At 61.1% G+C, this 24,574-nt stretch overlaps 2 protein-coding genes across 6 annotated transcripts in view; both read left to right on the forward strand.

Annotated features, from left to right (window-relative positions):
* Positions 1-6,326, forward strand: part of KMT5B (lysine methyltransferase 5B) — a 69,252-nt gene extending 62,926 nt beyond the window's left edge. For all 4 annotated transcript variants that reach the window (XM_062195711.1, XM_062195713.1, XM_062195712.1 and 1 more), the window contains exon 11: positions 2,556-6,326. In XM_062195711.1, coding sequence (XP_062051695.1) covers positions 2,556-4,000 — 1,445 coding nt within the window. In that variant the 3' untranslated portion in view covers positions 4,001-6,326. The remainder of the gene's footprint in view (positions 1-2,555) is intronic.
* A 17,022-nt stretch (positions 6,327-23,348) lies between these two features.
* Positions 23,349-24,574, forward strand: part of CHKA (choline kinase alpha) — a 61,911-nt gene continuing 60,685 nt past the window's right edge. For both annotated transcript variants that reach the window (XM_062195714.1, XM_062195715.1), the window contains exon 1: positions 23,349-23,635. In XM_062195714.1, coding sequence (XP_062051698.1) covers positions 23,349-23,635 — 287 coding nt within the window. The remainder of the gene's footprint in view (positions 23,636-24,574) is intronic.

The raw sequence follows: 24,574 nt of genomic DNA on the forward strand, positions 1-24,574 counted from the left end.
CAGGGGGTGTGCCCACGCTGCCGGGAAGAGTGGCTTGGAGGCTTACCCGTGAGTTGAGTGTAGTTGGCCAACGGTGGCCGTGAGAGTGTCGGTAGGCACTGGATGATGGACATCTCCTTAGGAGAGGATCAAGATCAGGGAGCGGGCCGGCGCCGTGGCTCACTTGGCTAATCCTCTGCCTGCGGCACCGGCACCCCGTAGCAGCCATTTGGGGGGTGAACCAACAGAAAAGGAAGACCTTTCTCTCTGTCTTTTATAACTGCCTGTCAAAAAAAAAGATCAGGGAGCCGGCAGCTTGTTAGTGAAGTAGCCGGGGGAAAGCAGGCAGAGGCCTGCAGATGGACCATGGGGGCGCCAGGGACGGAAGGGACAGCCAGGAGAGGAGAGCTGCCGATGGCACGGGGAGAAGCGGGCTTCTCCAGGAAACGAGAGTGGCCGGGGCCGCGAGGAGAGGAGGGGCGCGGCGTTCACTGCGTTTCCTCGCGAGGCAGCGGTTGGTAGCGGAGGGGCAGCGGGACCCAGAATGCCAGGCCACTGCTGGACGCCACGCTGGCAGGGGTGCTTGAAGAGGTATGGGGTGAGCAGAGGAAGCCGGGGGCTGTGTGGACGCCTCTCCTCCGCGCGCGCCCTTAGAGGAAGCTGGGGAAGCGTCAGCACAGCTCCCGACTAGCAGGTAGTGTGGACAGGTCCAGGGCATGAGACGACGCTCACTTGTCAGAGCCCTCAGGAGCAGCCCCCGCACGGAGATCGGACCCTGGTTGGCTGCGGATACTGCTGGGCCGGTGAAGTTGCGTGTGCGCCGGTCCCCGTCCCGGGGCCTGCCGGGTGGGAATGCGGTATTCCTGCTTGCTCAGCAATGGCCCCTTCAGCCCTCGGCATGTTGGAGGCGACAGGCGGCCTGTGGGGTCCTGGTCCTCCGTGGGCCTGCAGCAGCGCGCAGTTTCTGTTGAGTGATCTCGGGTTCCCGAGTGGACGACTTGGAGAGGGGGGTTTTGACAGAGAAGAGGTTTTCAGCTTGGGCTGACGGAGCTAAGTAACAGGGAACTGCCTGTGCAAGACTGTCGACGGCCCAGACTGCACACAGTCGGTGCTGACAGCAGAGGAGCTGGAGTCTCGGAAGAGGCCCCGAGAGTGGCCTGTGCTGTTGGCAGGGTGTCCTTCCTGCTAGGACGCTGCCACCTTGGCTCCTGGTCCCTGGGAGCAGAGGTGTGGTTCCCTCAGGGTGTGCTGATGGCAGGGGACCCTGAAGGCCAGGCCACGTGCCTGCAGCTCTCCTGAGTGGACAGTCCCCTGGGAACAGTTCTGTTTTCAGAATGCTGACACTGACAGCCTCCAGAACATGCAAGTGTGTGTCGTGGAAAACCGTGAATTTTAATAATGTTGACACCCAAGTAATTTTTTTAAAGATCTATTTATTTGAGAAGCAAAGTGATAGGGGAAGAGAGAATCTTCCCACTGCACCACAACATCAGCCCCTGCATTTATCTTTTAATTCCATTTTTCAAGAACTTTTAAAAATACTCTTACATGTGTTGCTTCAGGATATAGTCCTGTCCTCTCCCTCGCCCTCCCCCCAAGACTGACTTATTTAGAGGGAGAGATCTACCTGCTGGTTCACTCCCCAGATGCCTGCCACAGCCGGGCCTAGGGCAGTCCAAAGGCAGGAGCCAGGAATTCCACCTGGAGTCTCCCCTGTGAGAGACAGGAGTCCAGGTGGCTGAGTCTCAAGTGGAGCAGCGGGGACTCGAACCTGCACTCAGGCAGGATGCTAGCACCCAGCTCTCACCTGACTTTCTCACTTTGAAGCCTTTGTGGTGGATTTTCTTTTTTCTTTTTTTAAGATTTATTTGAAAGTCAGAGTTACACAGAGAGAGGAGAGGTAGAGAGAGGGAGGGAGGGAGAGGTCTTCCATCTGCTGGTTCACTCTCCAGTTGGCCGAAACAGCTGGAGCTGCGCCAATCCGGAGCCAGGAGCTTCTTCCAGGTCTCCCACGTGGGTGCAGGGGCCCAAGGACTTGGGCCATCTTCCACTGCTTTCCCAGGCCATAGCAGAGAGCTGGATTGGAACTGGAGCAGCCGGGTATCGAACCAGCGCTCATATGGGTTGCCGGTGCTTCAGGCCAGGGCATTAACCCACTGCGCCACAGTGCCGGCCCCGGTGGATTTTCTCTCATACAACCCACTGGCAATACATGTTTGTTTTGTATTACTGGCCAAATAATGTACTTACTCCATTGAGTTTTATAGTTCAAGAACAATCTGTCAAGGAAAAAAGACTTTTAGTAGCTTTCTTTCGGAACTTCCACAGGAAGAGACTAAATCAGGAGAAGTACGTAATCTGGCAGACGAAGAAGCTGCGTTATAACCACGCGCTCACGAGTGCGAGCGTGGGGGGCAGCGCTGGGGGGCTGCAAACGTGAGCCGAAGGCTGTGCCCACACGTCGGGAGAGTCGGCATTGTCTAGCTAGGATTCTAGATTTTGGCATTGCTTTGTTGAACACATTTTCTGTTACCAAGGCTGTTTTTCAACTTTTTTTTTTTTTTTAAACCTTGCAGCTTCTAACCGAAAATCTTCAGTTGGTGTGAGAAAGAGCAGCAACAGCAGAACGTTAACCAGGCCGTCGGTGTCCAGAACTCCAGCCTCCGGCTCTACCTCATCCAAGCTAACTCATTTACATAATTCCAGGGTACCAAAGAGACTGAAAAAGCCTGCGAAGCCTTTACTTTCCAAGATAAAGTTACGAAATCATTGCAAGCGGCTGGAGCAGAAGAACACCTCGAGGAAGCTCGAGATGGGGAACCTAGTGCTTAAAGAGCCCAAAGTCGTTCTCTATAAGAACTTGCCCATTAAGAAAGGGGAGGAGGCCGAGGGGCCGGCGCAGGCCGCCGCTGCGGGCGGGTGCTTGACCAGGCACGCGGCGCGGGAGCACAGACAGAACCCGGCCCGAGGTGCTCGCTGGCAGGGGGAGGCCTCGCCCTGCGCCTACCCCACCAGGCGCTCCGTGAGGACGAGAGCCAGTGTGAAGGAGGCCTCTGACATCCCGCTGGAGCCGGCCCCGGGGGACGGCTGTAGCCACAGCGAGGCTGAGCCCGGCACGGACGCGGGCGAGCAGGCGGGGGAGCTGCCCGTGGTGCGGGAAGAGGAGCTGGCTCCTGAGACGCCGCCGCAGGGAGAAGCAAGGTGCCAGAAGGGCGACGCCAGCCCCTCCAAGAAGAGGGCGCGGCAAGCAAAGCTGGGGAAGCCGCCGGCGCAGGCGGCCGAGTGCAGCCCGGCGCACGACTCCCCCGGCGGAGACGGCGTGGCGCCAGGGCTGGCGGAGCCGCACCCTGAGCCGGGCGAGCACAGCGGCGCGGCCGGCCTGCCCGGCAGCCACGCGGCCTGCACCGCCCCAGGCGGGGGCGCCGCGGGGGCGCCGGACGGCTTCAGGACGAGAGACAGCGTCCGGCCTGCCAAGAGCAAGAAGAAGCGGCGGCCCACGCGCTACGACGCCCAGCTGGTGCTGGAGGACAGCTCTGGCATCCCCAAGCTGACCCTGCGCAGGCGCCACGACAGCAGCAGCCTGGCGGGCGAGGAGCGGGACGCGGTGAGCGCCTCCAAGATCAGCATCAAGCTGAGCAAGGACCACGAGCGCGAGAACAGCCTCTACGTGGCCAAGCTCAACAACGGCTTCGGCGCCGGCTCGGGCAGCGGCGCCACCAAGCTCAAGATCCAGCTGAAGCGGGACGAGGAGGGGCCTCACGAGAACCGCGTGTGCTGCAGCGACCCGCTCTCCCTGCTGGAGTCGCGCGTGGGCGTGGACGACTACGGCCAGTACGAGGAGAGCGCCGGGGCCTCGTCCTCCGAGGGCGGGGACGGGGACGAGTCCTCGGACGACTTCGAGGACGACTTCATCCCGCTGCCCCCCGCGAAGCGGCTGAGGCTCATCGTGGGGAAGGACTCCATAGACATCGACATCTCCTCGCGGAGACGGGAGGACCAGTCTCTGCGGCTGAACGCGTGAGCGCGGGCGCACCTCCCTCCGCGCACCGAACTGTAGAACGTGTACAGCGTGCTGCGCCCCCGTCTCCGTGTGCACATTTGTACCGTACTTCTTAAATCGCCTTCTTACGTGCAATCCTGAACTAGAGGTCAAGCCCTGTTGTAAAAATAAAGGCTCAAGCTAAGTTGTACAGTGACAACAACTTTCCACACAGGACGCGGACAACAGTGTGGCTACACAGTTGTGTGTTCTGTTTTTTTTAACTTTAGGAGCATCAGCTGACTGTGTAACATATGACTACACGGATTTAATCATCGTAGCAGCGTATTAAGGTTTCTAGTATATGCTCGTATCACCAGCAATGACCTTTGGCTCTTTGGTTTATTTGCTCCGTGTTTCCCGGTTGGAGTTTGATCCGTTTCACACTGTTTGGGGGCCCAGGTGTACTGTTCGTGGCCTTTGTTAACATAGCAAGCCATTGGTTGGAAGTCAGATTGATTTCTTTAAAAACCAAAAAAAAAGAGAGAGAAAAAGGAAGCCCCACGTGACAACTCACAGCGCGTGACGGGCGGGCGCGGTGTGCAGCCCAGTCAGTGCTGCGTATTTATTCTTGTCATGTAAATTAAAGACCTTGTATTTAACACTTTTCAACCCTTTTAGATAAAATTGTTCTTTGCAAGAATGATTGGTGCTTATTTTTTCAAAACTTTGCTGTGAACAATGTGACGGCGACAAGCGACATTTACCTAATGAACTCACAGCTGTCTTGATTTGGTTCTCTGAGTTTTCTGTTGCACTTGTAAAATGCTACAAGGAATATTAAAGAATCTATTCACTTTAACTTATAATAGTTTATGAAATAAAAACAAGAGTCACAGCTTTTGTTCTGTGGTAACCTATAAAAATGTTTTGTCTGAAATTCAATGTAAAGAGCTGAAAACGATGTATATGTTGTAAATATTTGTGTGTTGTGAGAACTTTTTGTCATAAGAAATTAAAAGAACTTACCAGGAAGGTTTTTAAGTTTAGAAATATCCATGCCAATAAAATAGGAAATTATAAATATATAGTTCTAAGCACTGCATCAGTGGGAGTTCTTGGCTTATGTTAGTTAATTATGAAAATATCAAAGATTTTTTGACTATATTATCAGTTAAAAAGAGGAGTCAGATCTAATCTGTTTTTTTTTTTTTTTTGAAGCACTTTGAGAAATGTTTAATTTAATGAGCAAATTTTTGATTACTACTTACGTTCGATACCAGGCTCTCATTTCTCTGGTTTATTTTACAAATCGTTGGACAAAGAATTGGGGAATATAGAACCGTAAGGGCTGTTTGAGCCCAGTGGGCCCCTCGTCCCTGGGCGTGGGCACGTGCGGTCTGGCGCCCGGGGGCGAGGGACAGCCCCGGAGGCAGGGCCTGCGAGCCGCACTTGTCAGGAGCCAAGCAGAACCGAGGTTCCTGAACACAACGAGTTCCTGACATTCGGATCGCTCCCCTCGCGTGCTCCAGGCGTTGCTTCTGTGGGGGCACAGCCTCCCAGTTTGTCAGCTGCAGTCTGGTTCCTCAGGTATTAGCTCGGGAGCACGAGGTAGACGCCCGCCACGCGCACACCCCCTGTCCCCGCCTCGAGGGTCACCCCTCCACGCACCTGGAGCACTTTACAGACCGCGTCCAGGCTCCCGGCCACCCTAGCCAAGCAGAGCCTGTGTCCGGGGGCCCAAGGACGGCCGCCCGAGGCTGGGAAGCCACCCCTGCGCCACTGCGGACTGTGCGTCCTGAAGACGTAGTCACACACGGCCCGTTTTTCTCCATCCGTAAGTTTAGCTTTCCTAACTTATTTATGATGTGTGTGTGATGTTGCTGTGGCCTCGGCGTTCGAGGCTGACCCTCCAATGCTCTCAGAACAGGGGCGCTCGGGGACGACAGGCGCTGCCCCTCCGGAGTGGACAGCCGCTGGGGTGACCTCATTCCGTTCCAGGCAGGGGCCTCGCAGCGGCTGGCGAGCGGGAGCAGTCCACGCCGCGGACCAGTTTGGAAGAGGTTGCGTTCAATAAAACTCTCAGCTTGAGCTTATGCAATGATTGGTGAAGATGTTGACCTTGTAAGAATTAGAAGCGATCATAGAAATAATCTATGTATTCAGTTTTCAATCATTTTTTCAAATTGCTGTTTTAAATTGTTTTTGCTGAGTTGTAATACTTTTGAGATACAATGTATTCCTTGTACTGAAAGAATGAAAAAGGACTTTTTCAGCATTTGAGGTAAGTTCTTTAACGTTTCATTAAAAACATTTTTTACAAATATTTTGTACATGCACTTGCAGTATTGAGGTTAATCATTTTAATAAATTCGGAAATTAAAACGATGTGACGGTGTGCACTGTATGTGAGAAGGCGGCGGCGGCAGGGTGTGCCAGGCCCGAAGCTGCGGACCCCCTCCCCCGATGGCCCGGGCTCTCGGAGGGACCACGCGCATGAAGCCCGCCCCCCGCCCCCGCTCAGCACAGCTGTGCCGCCCGGCCCATGGGCTCTGGTTGGCTTTTCCCTCCTTGCTGGGACAGAAGTGGCCTCGGGCCGTCCTTTTCCTACTTCGTGGCAGCAGAACCCCCTTGGGAGGAACGGGCCCTAGGAAGCGGGCACCTGGGGCTCTCCGGCTCTGGACACCTGGGGAGCCCCACTGAGCCGCAGCATGCCCAGCTGCTTTTCTTGGTCAGAAGGCCGTGTGGCCGCTGACACGAGGGTCTGCCTCAGGTCAGGGGTCAGGATGGGGGCAGTGGTGCAGGCCGGACCAGCCTGCGGGGGGCACCACCGCCGTGCGTGCAGGGCTGTGCCAGCTGCTTTCAGCCTGACTCCGGCACGGAGCCCAGGGCCCTCGTGTGCCTCGCTCGGCAAACGCCGACTCATCCCGACGGGCACCGCGTCGTAGGGTCTGCTGCAGAGCCCGTGCTGCCTTCCCAGGCAGGTTGGCAGGGAGCCGGGTAGGACGCAGAGCAGCCAGGACTTGAGCTAGTGCTAGGGTACGGGATGCCCGCTTTGCAAGCCACAGCGTAACCCACCGCGCCACAATGCTGGGCCGCAAGAGTGGGGTTTGATTCTTTTTTAGAGTGAGCACCGGGGCCAGCGCTGTGGCATAGCAGGCTAAGCCTCCACATATGGCGCCAGCACCCCGTATGGCCACCGGTTCGAGTCCCAGCCGCTCCTCTTCCGATCCAGCTCCCTGCTAATGGCCTGGGAAGGCAGCAGAAGATGGCCCCAAGTGCTTGGGCCCTTGCACTGGTGGGAGAGACCCAGAAGCAGCACCTGGCTCCTGGCTTTGGATCGGCGCAGCTCCAGCTGTTGGCAGCCATTTGGGGAGTGAACCAGCGGATGGAAGACCAGTCTTTGTCTCGTCTCTGTAAATCTGCCTCTGAAATAAATAAGAAATCTTTTTTAAAATGAGCATCAGGATAGATCCCCGGGCGGTAGGCTTACGGAGAGTCGTGGGAGCAGTTGGAGAGCTGCTGACCGGGAGGCCAGAGGCCGGCTCGCCGTGGTGGCTTTGGTGTGTGCTGAGAGAGCAGCCTTGCCAGACCCCCGTTCTCCCAGGCAGATGCCTGAGTTCTTTGAGATGTGACTTCTGTCCTTGGGACTGGGCCCGCCCTGCTGCCGAGGCTGCTCCGGGGAGAGGTGGAGCTTTGCTGGGCCTGCTTGGACTCCCCAGGCGCTGGCCCCGCCGGAGGCCCTGAGCAGACAGGTCTGGCATCTCTCAAGTGAAGCTGGTTTTTATTTATTTGAGAGACAGTTCTTCCATCGCTGGTTCACTTCCCAAATGACTGTCACAGCAGGCCAAGCCAGGAGCCAGGAACTCCAGCCTGGTCTCCCACTGGGGTGGCAGGAGCTCAGGCAATAGAGCCGCCCAGGATGCATCTACCAGGGAGCTGGGTGGCAGGTACTCCAGGCGGGACGTACGAGGTCTGCCCTGTGAGCGTGTTCTTAACCAAGGAGCCGAGGCAGCCTGCCCAAGGCCGCACAGCGGTGGCAGGTGGCAGAGCCAGAGGTGAGCCCCAGCCTGCAGGGTCACCGCTCTGCCTGGAGCCTCAGCGGAGCTCAGGTGCGGCCCACAGCCCCGCCCACGGCCCCACCTGCGCCGGAGCCATTCTGGACGTCTGTCCCCTAAGCTTTCAGTGACATCAGCAGTCGCTGCCCTGTGCCTGCCTTCCGTGCAGCTCTGAGGGCCTAGGAGAAGTGCAGATAAGCAACGTGCCCCACACCCGCTGGGTGCTGGAGAAATGGGAGACGGAGCTGCGAGTGTGCAGCCTGAGAGGGCCGTGGCCTCACTCGGCCCCGCCTGCCCAGGGACCCCAGCAAAACCCGAGCGTCCCTCCTGCCTCGCTGCAGCCCGACACATTTTTCTTGGCCAGGGGCCAGGGATTAGCCTTGTTTGGGAGTTTTCTTTTGTTGTCCTAAAAATTAGAGCGGTTAAGATACCTGCTAGGGGAGCCAGCAGTGCCAGGATCCCTTATGGGCGTGGGTTTAAGTCCCGGCTGCTCCTCTTCCTATCCAGCTCTCTGCTGTGGCCTGGGAAAGCAGCAGAGGATGCCCCAAGTGCTTGGGCCCCTGCACCCGCGTGGGAGACCTGGAAGAAGCTCCTGGCCCAGCCCTGGCTGTTGCAGCCGTTTGGGGAGAGTGAACTCTGTCCTTTTCTCTCCACCTTTCAAATAAATAAACCTTTAAAAAAATCGATGTATTCTTAGAAGCTTGTCTGTTAAAAGCAGGTCACACTTTGGCCACGTGGTACTCACGTGGGTGTGGTCGGGGAACTGGCTTGTCCCTCAGCCTCACTTTCGTGCAGAGGGGAGCTGGACACTGGCTGTGCCCGTAACAGCAGGTGGCAGGAGTCCCAGGGAGACTTCCCTCCCAGCCCCCAGCAGACCGGCTCAGGCCTCTCCCCGGGCGAGCGACCGGACCACACAGTTCCTCTCACTTCCTCCTCCTGCCGGTCAGACCGCATTGCTCCTCTGGGGGTAAGAAGGGAGCGGAAGTTCGGGGCCTTGCCAGCTTCCAAGGGGACCCGAGCTGACCCAGGAAATGGCCCAACCAGACTGGCACTGGGCGGCTGCCCTGACGCCCACCCCCAGCTGCAGGGGCCGGGCCGTGCTGAGGGCGTGGGCCGAAGGCGGCTCTTGGCACCTGTCCTCACCCAGCTGGGCGAGCGCTTCCTCTCCTGAGCCTCGTTTCTCACTGGTGAAGCAGGGTGACAAGGGCTGGGCAAGTCCCAGACGTGCCACCTCCAGGGGCCGTCACGCCTAGCAGGCCTCCTCTCTGCCCACACCAGCTGACACCTGCTCTCCTGCGCCTGGCCCCAGAGCTGCTCTCGATGGCCGCCAACAGCGGCCACGGATGCAAACTCGTTCTAGCCCTTTCTCTCTCTGGCGGATGCTTCTTGGTCAGCCGAGTCAGGCCGCCTCCGCTAACCCTGGCCCTCTCTGACAGCCGCAGGGCTCCTTGGGTTCACCTGCCCCCTCGACCACCTTCCTTCTTTGACTGCCAAGTAGGTGCTGGACACTGGACAGTGGTGAATCAAACCCACACTTTCCCAAATGCATAAAAATCACAAAAAGTATGTGGTAAATGCTTTGGGAGAAATGTGGATACACAGAGAGTGCCCCTGGTTTTACTGGGAAACGAAGGCAGGCTTTGTGGAGGAGGCAAAATGAAGTGGGGTCCTGAGGGATGGATAGGAGCTCATGGACCCAAGGGCAGAGACGCAGTGGACATGTGCAGAGGTGTCCAAGGAAGGTCTTCAGTGAGGGCTGGGGACAGTCTGGGAGGTGTCAAAAGGCCTGGCCTGGGGCCCCAGGGAGACTGCAGGGGTGGGGTGGGGTGGGGTGGAGCGTTGGCCTTGCCACAAGGGCCCTGGCCAGGCATCCTCAGAGCCCATCGGCCTCCATCACTTCCTAACGCGGCAGCTGTCCCTGCCTGGGCCTCGGCTCCTGGTTCTGCACAAGGGAGCCAGCGGCTGCCTCCCTGGGGCTCAAGTCCAACGCAGAAGACGGGGGCCGCTCAGTGTGGCCCGCGGGGGCGCCCGGCACTCGTGCGCAGTTCCTTCCTGGAATCTGATTCCAAAGCTGGTGTTTTCCCATCTTCACCGAATCCAGCCCCAGCTGCGGCCCAGCCAGCCTGGGAGGCCACAGCAGACGGGGCCAGGATGCTCGCTGTACACAGGGACGGGGCAGCGACTCGCCAAGGATCCCACAGCCAACTGGAGGCAGAGGTGCGCATGAGTCCAGGCCAGGAGCAGGGCTGCCCTGCCTGGCGGCCAGAGCCCCCTCCCGCCATGCCCGCCGCGGCAGGCAGTGCCAGGCTGCCCTGGGCTCTGAGTCAGCGGGCGGCCACTGCTGCTCCCCAGCGATAAGGTGTGTTGGCTTAGCTGGAATCATTCACCAGGGTTAATGTTCAACTTGCTGCAGCCCTTGGAGCACAGCAGCACGCACACACACACACACACACACACACGGCTTCCCATCCAGCTCCCTGCTGTGGCCTGGAAAGCAGCAGGGGACGGCCCAAGTGCTTGGGCCCCTGCACCCGCGTGGGAGACCCAGATGAGACTCCAGGCTCCTGGTTTCGACCTGGCCCGGCCCTGCCTGTTGCAGCCATTTGGGGAGAGAACCAGCAGATGGGAGACCTCGCTGTCTCTCCTTCTGTCTCCATGTCTCTGCCTTTCAAATAAATAAAATAAATCTTTATAAAGCAAGAGGCAGTGGGGCTGGCGCTGTGGCGCGCTGGCCTGCGGTGCCGTCCTCACATAGGAGCTCCCGTTCCAGTCCCCGAACACCTGCCCCACTTCCGATCCCGCTCCCTGCGCACGTGCCTGGGAAAGCAGCGGACGTGGCCCAAGTGCTTGGGCCCCTGCCACGCACACGGGAGACCTGAACGGAGCTCCAGGCTCCTGCCTGGCCCAGCCCCGGCCAGAGCAGCCATTTGGGGAGTGAACCAGCGGATGGAAGACCCTTTCCTTCTTTGTCTCCCTCTCTCTTTGTATAATAAAGATTCAATAAGAAAGGGAGAGAAGGCAGAGCTGTGGGCTCTGCCGCTGGGCAAGGCTGCAGAGGCGTGAGAGGAGGTGTGGCCGACGCCCCCTCGCCAGGCGGCACCGGCGCTGGGTCACAGGATTCTGGGCACTGGGGCAGATAAACAGCCAGCAGTAAGTGTGGCAAAGTGCGATTGGCCACGGCGGCCAAAGGCTGGGCCCTGCTCACGCCCCGTGCCCTTGGACTCCGGCCTTCCACAGCTGCCGAGCTGCCGGGGACTGGCCACTTCCTCGGCCTGGCCTCAGCCCAGCGCAGCTCACTCCGCGGTTCAGCGCCTGCACTCACCCTCAGTCATTCCTGCACTCCCCGAACACCTGCTCTGTGCCAGCGCAGCCTCACACACACACTCACACAGACACACACTCACACACATACACACACTCACACTCACACACAGACACACTCACACACTCACCCTCAATCATTCCTGCATTCCCCGAACACCTGCTCTGTGCCAGCACAGCCTCACACACACACTCACACAGACACACACTCACACACAGACACACACTCACACACAGACACACTCACACACTCACCCTCAATCATTCCTGCACTCCCCGAACACCTGCTCTGTGCCAGCACAGCCTCACACACACACTCACACAGACACACACTCACACACACATACACACACTCACACACACAGACACACTCACACACTCACACAGACACACACACTCACACAGACACACTCACACACAGACACACTCACACACAGACACACTCACACAGACACACACTCACACACATACACACACTCACACTCACACACAGACACACTCACACACAGACACACTCACACAGACACACACTCACACACATACACACACTCACACTCACACACAGACACACTCACACACTCACCCTCAGTCATTCCTGCACTCCCCGAACACCTGCTCTGTGCCAGCACAGCCTCACACACACACTCACACAGACACACACGCACACACAGACACACACTCACACACAGACACACACTCACACACACTCACACACACACTCACACACTCACACTCACACACAGACACACACTCACACACACTCACACAGACACACTCACACACACTCACACACTCACACTCACACACAGACACACACTCACATACACACACTCACACACAGACACACTCACACACAGACACACACTCACACACACATACACACACTCACACTCACACACAGACACACTCACACACATACACACACTCACACACAGACACACTCACACACTCACCCTCAATCATTCCTGCATTCCCCGAACACCTGCTCTGCGCCAGCGCAGCCTCACACACACTCACACAGACACACACTCACACACAGACACACTCACACACTCACACACAGACACACTCACACACAGACACACACTCACACACACATACACACACTCACACAGAGACACACACTCACACAGACACACACTCACACACACACTCACACAGTCACACAGACACACTCACACACACACTCACACACTCACACTCACACACAGACACACTCACACACTCACCCTCAATCATTCCTGCATTCCCCGAACACCTGCTCTGCGCCAGCGCAGCCTCACACTCACACACAGACACACTCACACACTCACACACAGACACACACTCACACACACATACACACACTCACACAGACACACACTCACACACATACACACACTCACACTCACACACAGCCTCACACACACACTCACACAGACATACACATACTCACACACATACACACACAGACACACTCACACAGACACACACTCACACACATACACACACATACACACACTCACACACAGACACACACTCACACTCACACACAGACACACTCACACACTCACCCTCAATCATTCCTGCATTCCCCGAACACCTGCTCTGTGCCAGCGCAGCCTCACACACACACTCACACAGACACACACTCACACACACATACACACACTCACACTCACACACAGACACACTCACACACTCACACACACACACTCACACAGAGACACACACTCACACAGACACACACACACACATACACACTCACACTCACACAGAGACACACTCACACACATATACACACACTCACACACAGACACACACTCACACACATACACACACTCACACTCACACACAGACACACACTCACACATACACACACTCACACACAGACACACACTCACACTCACACACAGACACACACACTCACACTCACACACAGACACACACTCACACACACTCACACACAGACACACACTCACACTCACACACAGAAACACACACTCACACTCACACACAGACACACACTCACACATACACACACATACACACACTCACACACACTCACACATACACACACTCACACTCACACACAGACATACACACTCACACACACATACACACTCACACAGACACACTCACACACACATACACACACTCACACTCACACACAGACACACTCACACACACATACACACACTCACACTCACACACAGACACACTCACACACTCACCCTCAATCATTCCTGCATTCCCTGAACACCTGCTCTGTGCCAGGGTCTCTTCCCCCTGCCCTCGGGTCGTCCACAGTCATGGGGGGTGAGGGGAGACAGACACACAGACACATGGACACACAGACACACAGACACACACTCAGACACAGACACACACACTCATACATACACACACTGACACACATACTCACAGACACACACACTCACACACACTTTGGTTGGGACTCTCATGAGGGCAGCCCAGGAGACCGGGAAACAGGACTCAACCTGGGAGAAGGGCTGTAGACACAGCAGGGAGGGCTTCTCGGAGGAAGTGTCCTGTAAGCTGGGTGTTGAGGGAGAAGGAAGAGCCTGGCCAGCAGGGTGTGGAAGGGCCCCGCGGCCCCCAGCCCTGCCTCCCCGCCCGCCTCCCACAGCCCCTTCCCCGGGCTGCCTTGTCTCGCTTTAACAGTCCTGGATACTTAGTGCACGGCCGTGTTTGGTGCACAGTGAGACACCAGTGTTCCTTTTTGGGGTCCCTGGGTTTGCTCCCCAGCTCTGTTTCCAGTCCCAGCTCCCTGCCAACGTGCGCCCTGGGAGCTGACAGTGGGTTCTTGCCACCCACGTGGGAGGCCCGGATTTGGTGGGTACTTGGGGATTGAACCAGCGGAGAAGAGTTCCCCATCCCTCCCTCTCGTGTGTCTCTGCTGGTCAAGGAAATAAAACAGCTTCAGGAGCAGAGGGTTGCAGAGTGGACGTGCGGGCTCCAGGCTGGGGTCAGACTGCTCCATCTTGCAGGAGAATCCCGGTGCGCTGAATTTAGCTGTGGTCGCCCGGACGCATCGCCCCCCAACCTGTTCCAGTGCACCATGAGTTTTAGGAAGTGGGGTGCTCCCGGGGAAACCAGAGGGCACCTCCTCCTGGTAGACCACCCCGCGAAGTCTGCTGGGGCAGGGGACGCTGAGCCGAGAGCAGAGAGCAGAGGGAGAACCCCACGAAGGCAGGGAGCCCCAAAGTGGGGGGCGGGTGTAGGCGGGGCTTGGAAAGGGCCCACTGAGCCTGCCCTGTTTCCTCCCCAGCGTCTGAGGAGGGGGCAGAGGACCCGCCTGGCTCAGGGTCCCTTAGCACGGTCTTCATGCCCCTCTTCAGGGGCAGTGGAGCAGGCGGAGTTCGCCAGGCAAACACAGCCCAGGAAGGAAGCCACGTGTCCGGGGTCGGGGCCATGGCCCTACCCAGCAGTCCCCAGGCCCCGCAGGTGTCACAGGGGGCAACTGCTGTCTTCAGCCCACAGCGGCCTCAGCCACTGAGGCCAGGGAAGGCGCCCAGCAACCACGCCTCCTCCCATTCCTGCTGCTAGGCTCCGTCTGCTAGGGTGGTGGGCAGCTGGGTCTCCCGCGTGGGGATTCAGGATTCGCTGCTGATTAGACAACAAGGGAGAGAGGGGTCTCCCAGGAGGAGGAAGTGGCCTGCAAGTCACGTGGGCTTGGCACTGTAATGGGGGGAAGGGCTGGGAGACAGACCCTCTCCGTGTGCCTGGGAAGGGGTGGAGTCTACAGCTCGGATGGGGACAGAAGCTGCAGGACAGGAAGTGGTGAGGCCAGCGAAGGGAGGGTTGAGAGGGCTTGGGACTTGGAGAGGCCTGGCTGGCAGGGGCAGCGGGGCACTTGACACCAGTCAGGGCAGGTGCCGGCTGCTGTGGTGAGAGTGTCGGACCCCAGGGGAGGTCACTGGGCCCCTGGCAAGGAGGAAGCCCCAGGGAAACTCTCCAGGCTGAGGAAGTCACTGGTATTAAAGAAAATCTTCAGCCCCTCCCAGGCGACAGTCCAGGTCCAGGCAGCCCCGCTGGGTGCCCAGGCCTATGTGCCCTAGGCTCCGGGAGACCCTGGCCCCAGTCAGCCGCTTCCTGTGCCATGGAGGTTCCGTGGAGGTTCCCGGGGGCCGAGTCCAAGCTCAGGGGCAGTGCGGATCCCGGAGGCGGGACAGTGAGGTCACAGGGTGACAGGAGCCTCGAGCCATTTCTTTTTCTTTACACTCTGGCTGTATGTTTTTTCTTTTTTCCTTCTTTCTTTTTTTGAAAGGAAGAGTTAGAGAGAACTTCCGTCTGTTGGTTCACTCCCCCAGGTGGCTATAGAGGCCGGAGCTGCGCCAGGCTGAAGCCAGGAGCCAGGCGCTCCACCCACTCCTCCCAGGGCGCGCAGGGGCCCAAGCACTTGGGTCGTCTCCCGCTGCTCTTTCACGTGTCTTAGCAGGGAGCTGGATGGGAAGTGGAGCGGCGGGGACCGGAATCTGTGCCCATAGAAGATGCCGGCCTTGCGGGCGCAGGCTTAACCGACCCTGTGTTTTCCTTAGCAGTGTCCTGAGCGCACTGCTAACGATTCACTCCTGCAGCCGGTGCAAGTATTGTCTCCACTTGGCAGGCACACTGACAGCTAGCACCTGCCAGGCCACACAGCCAGTGACAGGTGGAGCTGGGATCAGAAGTCAGGCAGCGGGCACTAGGCCACCTCTGGAATCCTGTCCGTTCACTCCCAAGTCATCCTGAAGGAGGCAGCGGGACCCCAGGCTCTGGAGAGCCAAGCGCAGGAGAGGGGACACTGGGAGGTGGCACTGGGCCTGCCCCACCTGCCCTGGGTGGACCAGCCCTCCCTCCGCCCTGGTGGCGCCGCCCGACTCTCTGCACTGTAGATATTGGCTCTGATTGCCAAGGCGGCCTCACCAGGTAACGCCAGGGGGAAAGGCAAGGGCGTCACTCCACCCCAACTCCACACGTGGCCCCCCATCCCCGTGGCCCCCCATCCCCGTCCTCCACCTGGGAGCCACCCCTTCCAGAGCGAGAGCCCACCTCCTCCCCTCCTGGCGAGGGGCAGGCAGGGTCTAGGCTGGAATCCTGTCGGGCCAGATTCCTTCCCCAGGCGGGCAGCCTCTGGCCTTGGGGTTCAGTCCAGGCAGAGGAGCCGGGGGAGGAGGGTCTGCCTGAGGCCTCCCAGGACCCGAGCTGCCCATCCAGCTCCTGCTAGTGTACCTGGAAGGCGGTGGGTGTTGGCCCAAGTTGAGCCCTCTGGGGCCCAGGCTCCATCTCTGGCGCTGAGTCTGACTGCATGGTGGAAGGAGGCCGACTAAGATCACATTTGGGGGGCAGGGCCCATGTTGCGGCCTAGGACCTGCGATGCCGCATCCCATCCGGCACCAGATGGAGTCCCGGCTGCTGCACCTCCCACCCAGCTCCTGCTAGTGCACCTGGGAAAGCAGCAGAGGATGGCCCGGGTGCTTGGGCCCCTGCACCCACATGGGAGACCTGGCTTTGGCCTGTCTGAACTCTGGCCATTTGGGAAGTGAACCAGGGGGTGGAAGATCTCCCTCTCATTCTCTCTCTCTCTCTCAAATAAATAAATAAGCCTTTTCTTTTTTGCACTAGGAATTTTTATTTTCTCATTGAATAAAGAAGCCTTTTAAAAGAGACCTCCAAGGCAGGCGTGCCCTTGGCTGACAGAGCTTCCCGGACTGCGGGTCAAGGCGGGCGCCTGGTGTGGGGCCAGCTGCACGTCCCCACGCCAGCTGGGCTGCAACCCAATCTTGGGCGTATGGGATCCAGTGTGGCCCTCTCTGTGCCCTCCGTAGTGTTTTTAGACTGCTTCTCAGGCCCTCCAGGGACCCCCGGCCATGCCAGGCTTCTCGTTTTTCCTGGGCACAGGACGGACAAGGCTCCCCTGGATCGGGTGCTGGGTGGTCTTGCCGGTTGGGAGACTTTGGAGATGCCGCATCCAGAAATAGGGCTCAAAACCCGCCCCGCCCAGGGTTCTGAGTCTGTTCTTAGGATTTAGCCTCGGCCGGCGCCGTGGCTCAACAGGCTAATCCTCTGCCTTGCGGCGCCGGCACACCGGGTTCTAGTCCCGGTCGGGGTGCCAGATTCTGTCCTGGTTGCCTCTCTTCCAGGCCAGCTCTCTGCTATGGCCTGGGAGGGCAGTGGAGGATGACCCAAGTGCTTGGGCCCTGCACCCGCATGGGAGACCAGGAGAAGCACCTGGCTCCTGGCTTCGGATCAGCGTGGTGTGCCAGCCGCAGTGGCCATTGGAGGGTGAACCAATGGCAAAGGAAGACCTTTCTCTCTGTCTCTCTCTCTCACTGTCCACTCTGCCTGTCCAAAAAAAGAATTTAGCTTCAGCTGCATTTTTTTTTTTAAGAAGACTTATTTATTTGAAAGGCAGAGTTAGAGATCTTCCACTAGCTGGTTCACTCCCCAAATGGCCGCAACAGTAGGGGCAGGGCCAGGAAGAAGCCAGGAGCTTCATCCGGGTCTCCCACATGGGTGCAGGGGCCCAAGCACTTGGGCCATCCTCTGCTGCTCCTCCTAGGTCGTCATTAGGGAGCTGGCTCGGAAGTGGAGCAGCCGGGACATGGACTACCGGCGTCCTTACGGGATGCCAGTGCTGCAGGCTGCGGCTTTGCCCGCTAAGCCACAGTGCTGGGCCCTCCAAACTTTTTACACCGAGATAAATCTACCTCTTCATTCACTTTTCCCATGAACTTTTCAAATGTAGTTACTTGAAAGGCTTAGGGGTGGGGGAGGCAGTGCGCTTCCATCTGCTTGTTCACTCCCCAAATGCCTGCGACCCCAGGGCTGGCCAGGCCCAAGCCAGGAGCCCGGAACCCCATCCAGGTCCTCACGAGGGTGGCAGGGGCTCAGGTACTTGAGCCATCACCTGCTGTCCCCAGGACTGCACCAAATAGGAAGTGGAGAAGCCACCAGGCCTCCCAGAAACAATGAGGCCCCCCCCCACAGCGGGGCGTTAATGGCTACACCAAATGCCTCGCTGTTCGTTGGTGAACTGGCTGATATTTTTATCTGTTAGGCACTTGAAACACTTGTATGCTTTATCTCATCTATCTTCGCACACCCTCTCCCTTTGCCGGGAGGCGGGCACGTGCCCAGGGAGTGGTGGGGCGCCGCTGTGCCCCACCATGTGAGGACTGGCAGGGCCTCACTTGTGGCACTCCCGGCCAGGGCACCACCCTCTGCCTGCAGCCCAGGTGAACAATGGCAGTGGCCGGGTCTGTGTGGGCAGCTGCAGGCCTGTGTGAGGGGCAGCCAGGGATGGAGGAGGGTCCCAGAGACCCCTGGCCTGAGTTGGACCATGAGCTAGGAGTCCTCGGCTCTGGTTATCTCAGGTCCTTGTGTGTTCTGTTCTACAGCACCGGAGCTGCACCTGGCTTCAGAATTCCTGCCACAGGGGCTGGCGCTGTGGCGTAGCAGGTAAAGCCGCCGCCTGCAGTGCCGGCATCCCATATGGGCACCGGTTCAAGTCCCGGATGCTCCACTTCTCATCCGGCTCTCTGCTGTGGCCTGGGAAAGCAGTGGAGGATGGCCCAAGTCCTTGGGCCCCTGCACCTGCGTGGGAGACCCAGAAGAAGCTCCAGGCTTCTGGCTTCAGATCAGCACAGCTCTGGCCGTTGTGGGCATCTGGATATGAACCAGTGGATGGAAGACCCCTCTCTCTCCTCTCTCTCTCTCTGCCTCTCTGTAACAATTTTGCCTTTCAAATAAATAAATCTAAAAAAAAAAAAAAAAAAAAAAATTCCTGCCACAGTCACCCCGTGAAGGCACTGCCCTGTCGTCTGTCTCCACTTCCTGCTGCTCTGGGGCTTATGTCTGGTCCCAGCAACCTGGTCATAGCTGACGGGAGCAGGCCTGTGCACCCGGCCTAGGGCCGTGGGCTGGCTACTGGCTCTTGCCAGGGCAAAGGCCACTGGACCAGTCAGATCGCCATTCTTTTTTTTTTTTTTTCTGACAGGCAGAGTTAGACGGTGAGAGAGAGAGAGACAGAGAGAAAGGTCTTCCTTTTCCGTTGGTTCACCCCCCAAATGGCCGCTACAGCCGGCGCTGCACTGATCCGAAGCCAGGAGCCAGGTGCTTCTCCTGGTCTCCCATGGGGTGCAGGGCCCAAGGACTTGGGCCATCCTCCACTGCCTTCCCGGGCCACAGCAGAGAGCTGGCCTGGAAGAGGGGCAACCGGGACAGAATCCGGCGCCCCGACTGGGACTAGAACCCAGAGTCCCGGCACCGCAGGCAGAGGATTAGCCAAATGAGCCGTGGCACCAGCCACCCCCCCCCCCCTTTTTTTTTCCTTTAAAGACTTATTTACTTGAGAAAGGTCTTCCATCCTCCAGCTCGCTCTCCAAATAGCCGCAACGACCAGAGCTGGGACTCAAACTGGCGCCCATATGGGATGCTGGCACTGCAGGTGGAGGCCTAGCCCACTATGCCACAGCGCTGGCCCCAGATCCGCACTCTTGGGAGGGTAAACCGGGAGGCCCGGAGTGAGTGAGTCTGATGGTGCCGGCTGCAAGGCTAGTGGCGGCGCTGGGCAGCGCCTGCAGCCCAGCGGCCCGGGGTTTGGCTGTGAGCTCTGCCATTCACGGGCGGGCGGGTAGGGCCGGGTGTGCTGTGCACGGCTCTGAGCTCGGAGGTGGGGCCGCGAGGGTTTCAGTGCGGTTTGCGACCCTGTGGGTGGGGAGGTGACAGGAGGGGACACAGACACGAGCTGATCTCTCCCAGCCTGTGTCCTGCGCCTGCCCCTCAATGCCCGGAGGTCCTCCTCTAAAGGCTGCAGGGACAGCACTGGGCTGGGCACCGCCCACCTCCAGGGCCCTCCAGGAGGACAGCCATTTCCTGTCCCTTAGAAGGCAGGAGAAACCAAGGCCTCAGTGCCCAGCACAAGGACGCACCCGGCTCCTTCCTCTCTAAGGCCTGGGCCCAGGGGTCTGGCATCTTTAAGGAGGCCACATCCCTCTCCCCCAGGGAGCTGCCACCCCGCAGAGGTGGCCCCAGCTTTCCTAGCCCACCCCGCGGGCTGCAGGCCAGCAAGAGTGACTGCCAGCTGCACCCTGGTGCCCCTTTCCCTGGCCAGATTCCTGACATTCCTCAGATGACCAGACTGGTGCCGGGGAGGTGGGACCACGGCCTGTCACCCAGGAAGGCCACTGACCAGGGGTCACTGCCCTGGGGGCTGCTATTTTTAGCAAAGTCCTTGGCTCCCTTATCTCACTGCAGACCTTGAATTCTAAGTCCTCCGCACAGCCAGGGGGACCCCAGCCTGTCCACCCCAGCCTCTGCTGGCTCCCCCCAGCTCACCGTGCCAGCCCCCTGCCTGTCCACCCCGGCCTCTGCTGGCTCCCCCCAGCTCACCGGGCCAGCCCCCGGGGCTTGTCCACCCCGGCCTCTGCTGGCTCCCCCCAGCTCACCGTGCCAGCCCCCTGCCTGTCCACCCCAGCCTCTGCTGGCTCCCCCCAGCTCACCGTGCCAGCCCCCTGCCTGTCCACCCCGGCCTCTGCTGGCTCCCCCAGCTCACCGGGCCAGCCCCCTGCCTGTCCACCCCGGCCTCTGCTGGCTCCCCCAGCTCACCGGGCCAGCCCCCTGCCTGTCCACCCCGGCCTCTGCTGGCTCCCCCAGCTCACCGTGCCAGCCCCCTGCCTGTCCACCCCGGCCTCTGCTGGCTCCCCCAGCTCACCGGGCCAGCCCCCGGCCTGTCCACCCCGGCCTCTGCTGGCTCCCCCAGCTCACCGGGCCAGCCCCCGGCCTGTCCACACCGGCCTCTGCTGGCTCTCCCCAGCTCACCGGGCCAGCCCCCTGCCTGTCCACCCCGGCCTCTGCTGGCTCCCCCCAGCTCACCGGGCCAGCCCCTTGCCTGTCCACCCCGGCCTCTGCTGGCTCCCCCCAGCTCACCGGGCCAGCCCCCGGGGCTTGTCCACCCCGGCCTCTGCTGGCTCCCCCAGCTCACCGGGCCAGCCCCCTGCCTGTCCACCCCGGCCTCTGCTGGCTCCCCCCAGCTCACCGGGCCAGCCCCCTGCCTGTCCACCCCGGTCTCTGCTGGCTCCCCCAGCTCACCGGGCCAGCCCCCGGCCTGTCCACCCCAGCCTCTGCTGGCTCCCCCAGCTCACCGTGCCAGCCCCCTGCCTGTCCACCCTGGCCTCTGCTGGCTCCCCCCAGCTCACCGTGCCAGCCCCTTGCCTGTCCACCCTGGCCTCTGCTGGCTCCCCCCAGCTCACCGTGCCAGCCCCCTGCCTGTCCACCCCGGCCTCTGCTGGCTCCCCCCAGCTCACCGGGCCAGCCCCTAGCCTGTCCACCCCGGCCTCTGCTGGCTCCCCCCAGCTCACCGTGCCAGCCCCCTGCCTGTCCACCCTAGCCTCTGCTGGCTCCCCCCAGCTCACCGTGCCAGCCCCCTGCCTGTCCACCCCGGCCTCTGCTGGCTCCCCCAGCTCACCGTGCCAGCCCCCTGCCTGTCCACCCTGGCCTCTGCTGGCTCTCCCCAGCTCACCGTGCCAGCCCCCTGCCTGTCCACCCCGGCCTCTGCTGGCTCCCCCCAGCTCACCGTGCCAGCCCCCTGCCTGTCCACCCCGGCCTCTGCTGGCTCTCCCCAGCTCACCGGGCCATCCCCCGTGGCCTGTCCATCCCAGCCTCTGCTGGCTCCCCCCAGCTCACCGGGCCAGCCCCTAGCCTGTCCACCCCGGCCTCTGCTGGCTCCCCCCAGCTCACCGTGCCAGCCCCCTGCCTGTCCACCCCGGCCTCTGCTGGCTCTCCCCAGCTCACCGGGCCATCCCCCGGGGCCTGTCCATCCCAGCCTCTGCTGGCTCCCCCCAGCTCACCGGGCCAGCCCTAGCTCTGCAGCAACCTGGTCAGAAGTCCCCCCTTGGCTTGTCTCCCTGTTAAACTCCTGGAGACACTTCGACCACGCACACGTGCACTCGTTAGAGGTTACCGCCATGGAACAGCCCACACCCGTGCTGCGGGGGCCAGCGCCCAGCCCACCCGGGAGGACCTGCAGTTTTTATATTTCTCAGTTGCTCGCTTCCTTGCAGGCAGCGGGCCAAAGAGGGGTGAGGGGCCCGGGAGCCAGGAGCCTCACCCCCACCCCCGCGCTTGGGGCCAAGGTGCAGCCGTCAGGGTCACGCGGAGGCGGGCAGCTGACAGTGGCCACTCTGGCCCGCGGCCCCCGCGGCAGGGACGGTGCCCCGCCCGTCTCCTGAGCCTCAGCACCTCGGACAGGGAAACTGAGGCTGCGGGAGGCGTGTGCGGGGCTGGGTGCGGCCTGGAGCCGGTCACCTGCTCCCCGCTTTCGGGCCTCGGTCTCCGGACCACGACCGTTCCTGCGGCCCGGGTTGGCAGGGGCGTGCAGGCGTCCCGCACAGGTCCGGCCGGCGCTGGGCAACGCCATGAAAACACGCCCGCGCCGCCGCACGCGGCCTCGCCCCAAGGTCACGCGGAGCGCGAACCCGGCCTCCAGCGCCCGTTTCCTGCCCGCCCCGCGCCGGGCGCCCGGCCTCCCAAGCCACGGGGCTCCCGAGCGGGGGTCCCGGCAGAGGCCCAGCTCCCGGGGCCAATCCCGGGGCCCGCCCCGCCGCGCCCGGCCGGAGCCCCGCGCCGCCCGCGAACCGCGCTCCGCCGCCCCCGCCCCGGGCTCCGGCCGCGCAGGCCCCGCCCCCCCGCGCCGGCCCCGCCCCCCGGCGGCCGCGGCGCCTCGGGCGGGGGGCGGCGCCGCAGCCAATGAGAGGGCGGCGTGGCGAGGGCGGCGGCGGTTGTGATGCGCCGGGGCGGCGCGCGGCGGCCAATCAGCGGCCGGCGGGAGGGCGGGCTGTGACGCGGCCGGCGCTCCTCGTGCGGCGGCGGCGGTAAAGGAGCGCGGCCCGCGGCCGGAGCGCCAGCTGCCCGCCGGCCCCGCCGCCGCCGCCCGCCGGTCCCGGCTGCCCGCGCCGCGCCCCGCGCGCCCCCGCCCGCCGCCCGCCCGCCGGCCAGCGCGCGGCCTCCCAGCTCGTCCTGCGGCCGGCATGAAGACCAAGTTCTGCACCGGGGCCGAGGCGGAGCCCTCGCCGCTCGGGCTGCTGCTGGGCTGCGGCGGCGGCGGCAGCGCGGCCCCGGCGCCCGGCGTCAGCGACCTGGAGCCCAAGCCGCCGCTCGCGCCGCCGCCCCCGCCGCCGCCGCCGCCCCCGCCGCCGCCCGCGGCCGACGAGCCGGAGCCCCGCACGCGCCGCAGGGCCTATCTGTGGTGCAGGGAGTTCCTGCCGGGCGCCTGGCGGGGCCTGCGCGAGGACCAGTTCCACATCAGTGTCATCAGGTGGGTCGCGGGGCGCGGGCCCCTCCTGGAGAGCAGGGCGCGCCCGGTGCGGGCCGCGGGGGTCGGGAGCGCGCGCGGGCGCAGGGGTCGCCTGGGCGCGGGCGCGGGGTCCCCCCCCCCCGGCAGGGGTCCCCGGCCCGGAGGCGTGGCGACCCCTCCCCCCGCTTCCCTCCACCCTGGCCCCGGGGTGTCCGGGTCCGTGCGGGGCGTGGGCTCCCGCACCCACGCGGCCGCTTTTCTGTGCGTTGGCTGAGCCGGTGGGTGCCGCCTGGCGGCCCCCGGTCATCCTGCGTCCAGGTGGTCATTGGGTTTCTCCCGGTGCCCACGGGGCGAGCGCAGCCCAGGCCCTGTTCCAGGGGCTTGGGAGCAGACGCAGCCAGAGGTGCTGGTGGGAACAGGAAAGGGAAAAAGCAGGCGCGAGGTGTCTGGGCGATCCTTGGGTTCCCGAAGGGGCTTCAAGAAGAAAAAAAAACCTCAAACTTGAACCCACACCCGAGAGGCCGCAGCTGACAGCGGAGCGACACCCTTGAATGTACAGGGAGAAGCTTAGAGGGTGGAGTGGGCCGGGCTCCACGCCCTCGGCTCCCAGAGCCTGGGCCTGGGCGGGCACTCGGAGCCCCTGGGTCCAGCCGCAGGGCGTTTCGCGGCCTTCTCCGGGAGTCTCACCGGTCACACCTCTGGGGTTTGGTCGGACTGTCATTGCAGGAGCAGTGGGGGTCTGGTTTCTTTCCCCAGGAGTTGGTAGCCGCGGAAGACACAGCTTTCCCTTTGGGTTGGAGGACTTCTTATTTTTTAAAGAGGGTTTTATTTATTCGAAAGCCAAAGTGACAAGTATTTTCCACTGCTGTTTTACTCCCCAAATGGCCACAACAGCCAGGGCTGGGCCAGGCTGGAGCCAGGAGCCAGGAGCTGCATCCAGGTCCCTCGCGGGGGTGGCAG

The sequence above is a fragment of the Lepus europaeus genome, chromosome 7 (assembly GCF_033115175.1).
Source record: "Lepus europaeus isolate LE1 chromosome 7, mLepTim1.pri, whole genome shotgun sequence".
In the NCBI taxonomy this organism is placed as follows: Eukaryota; Metazoa; Chordata; class Mammalia; order Lagomorpha; family Leporidae; genus Lepus; species Lepus europaeus.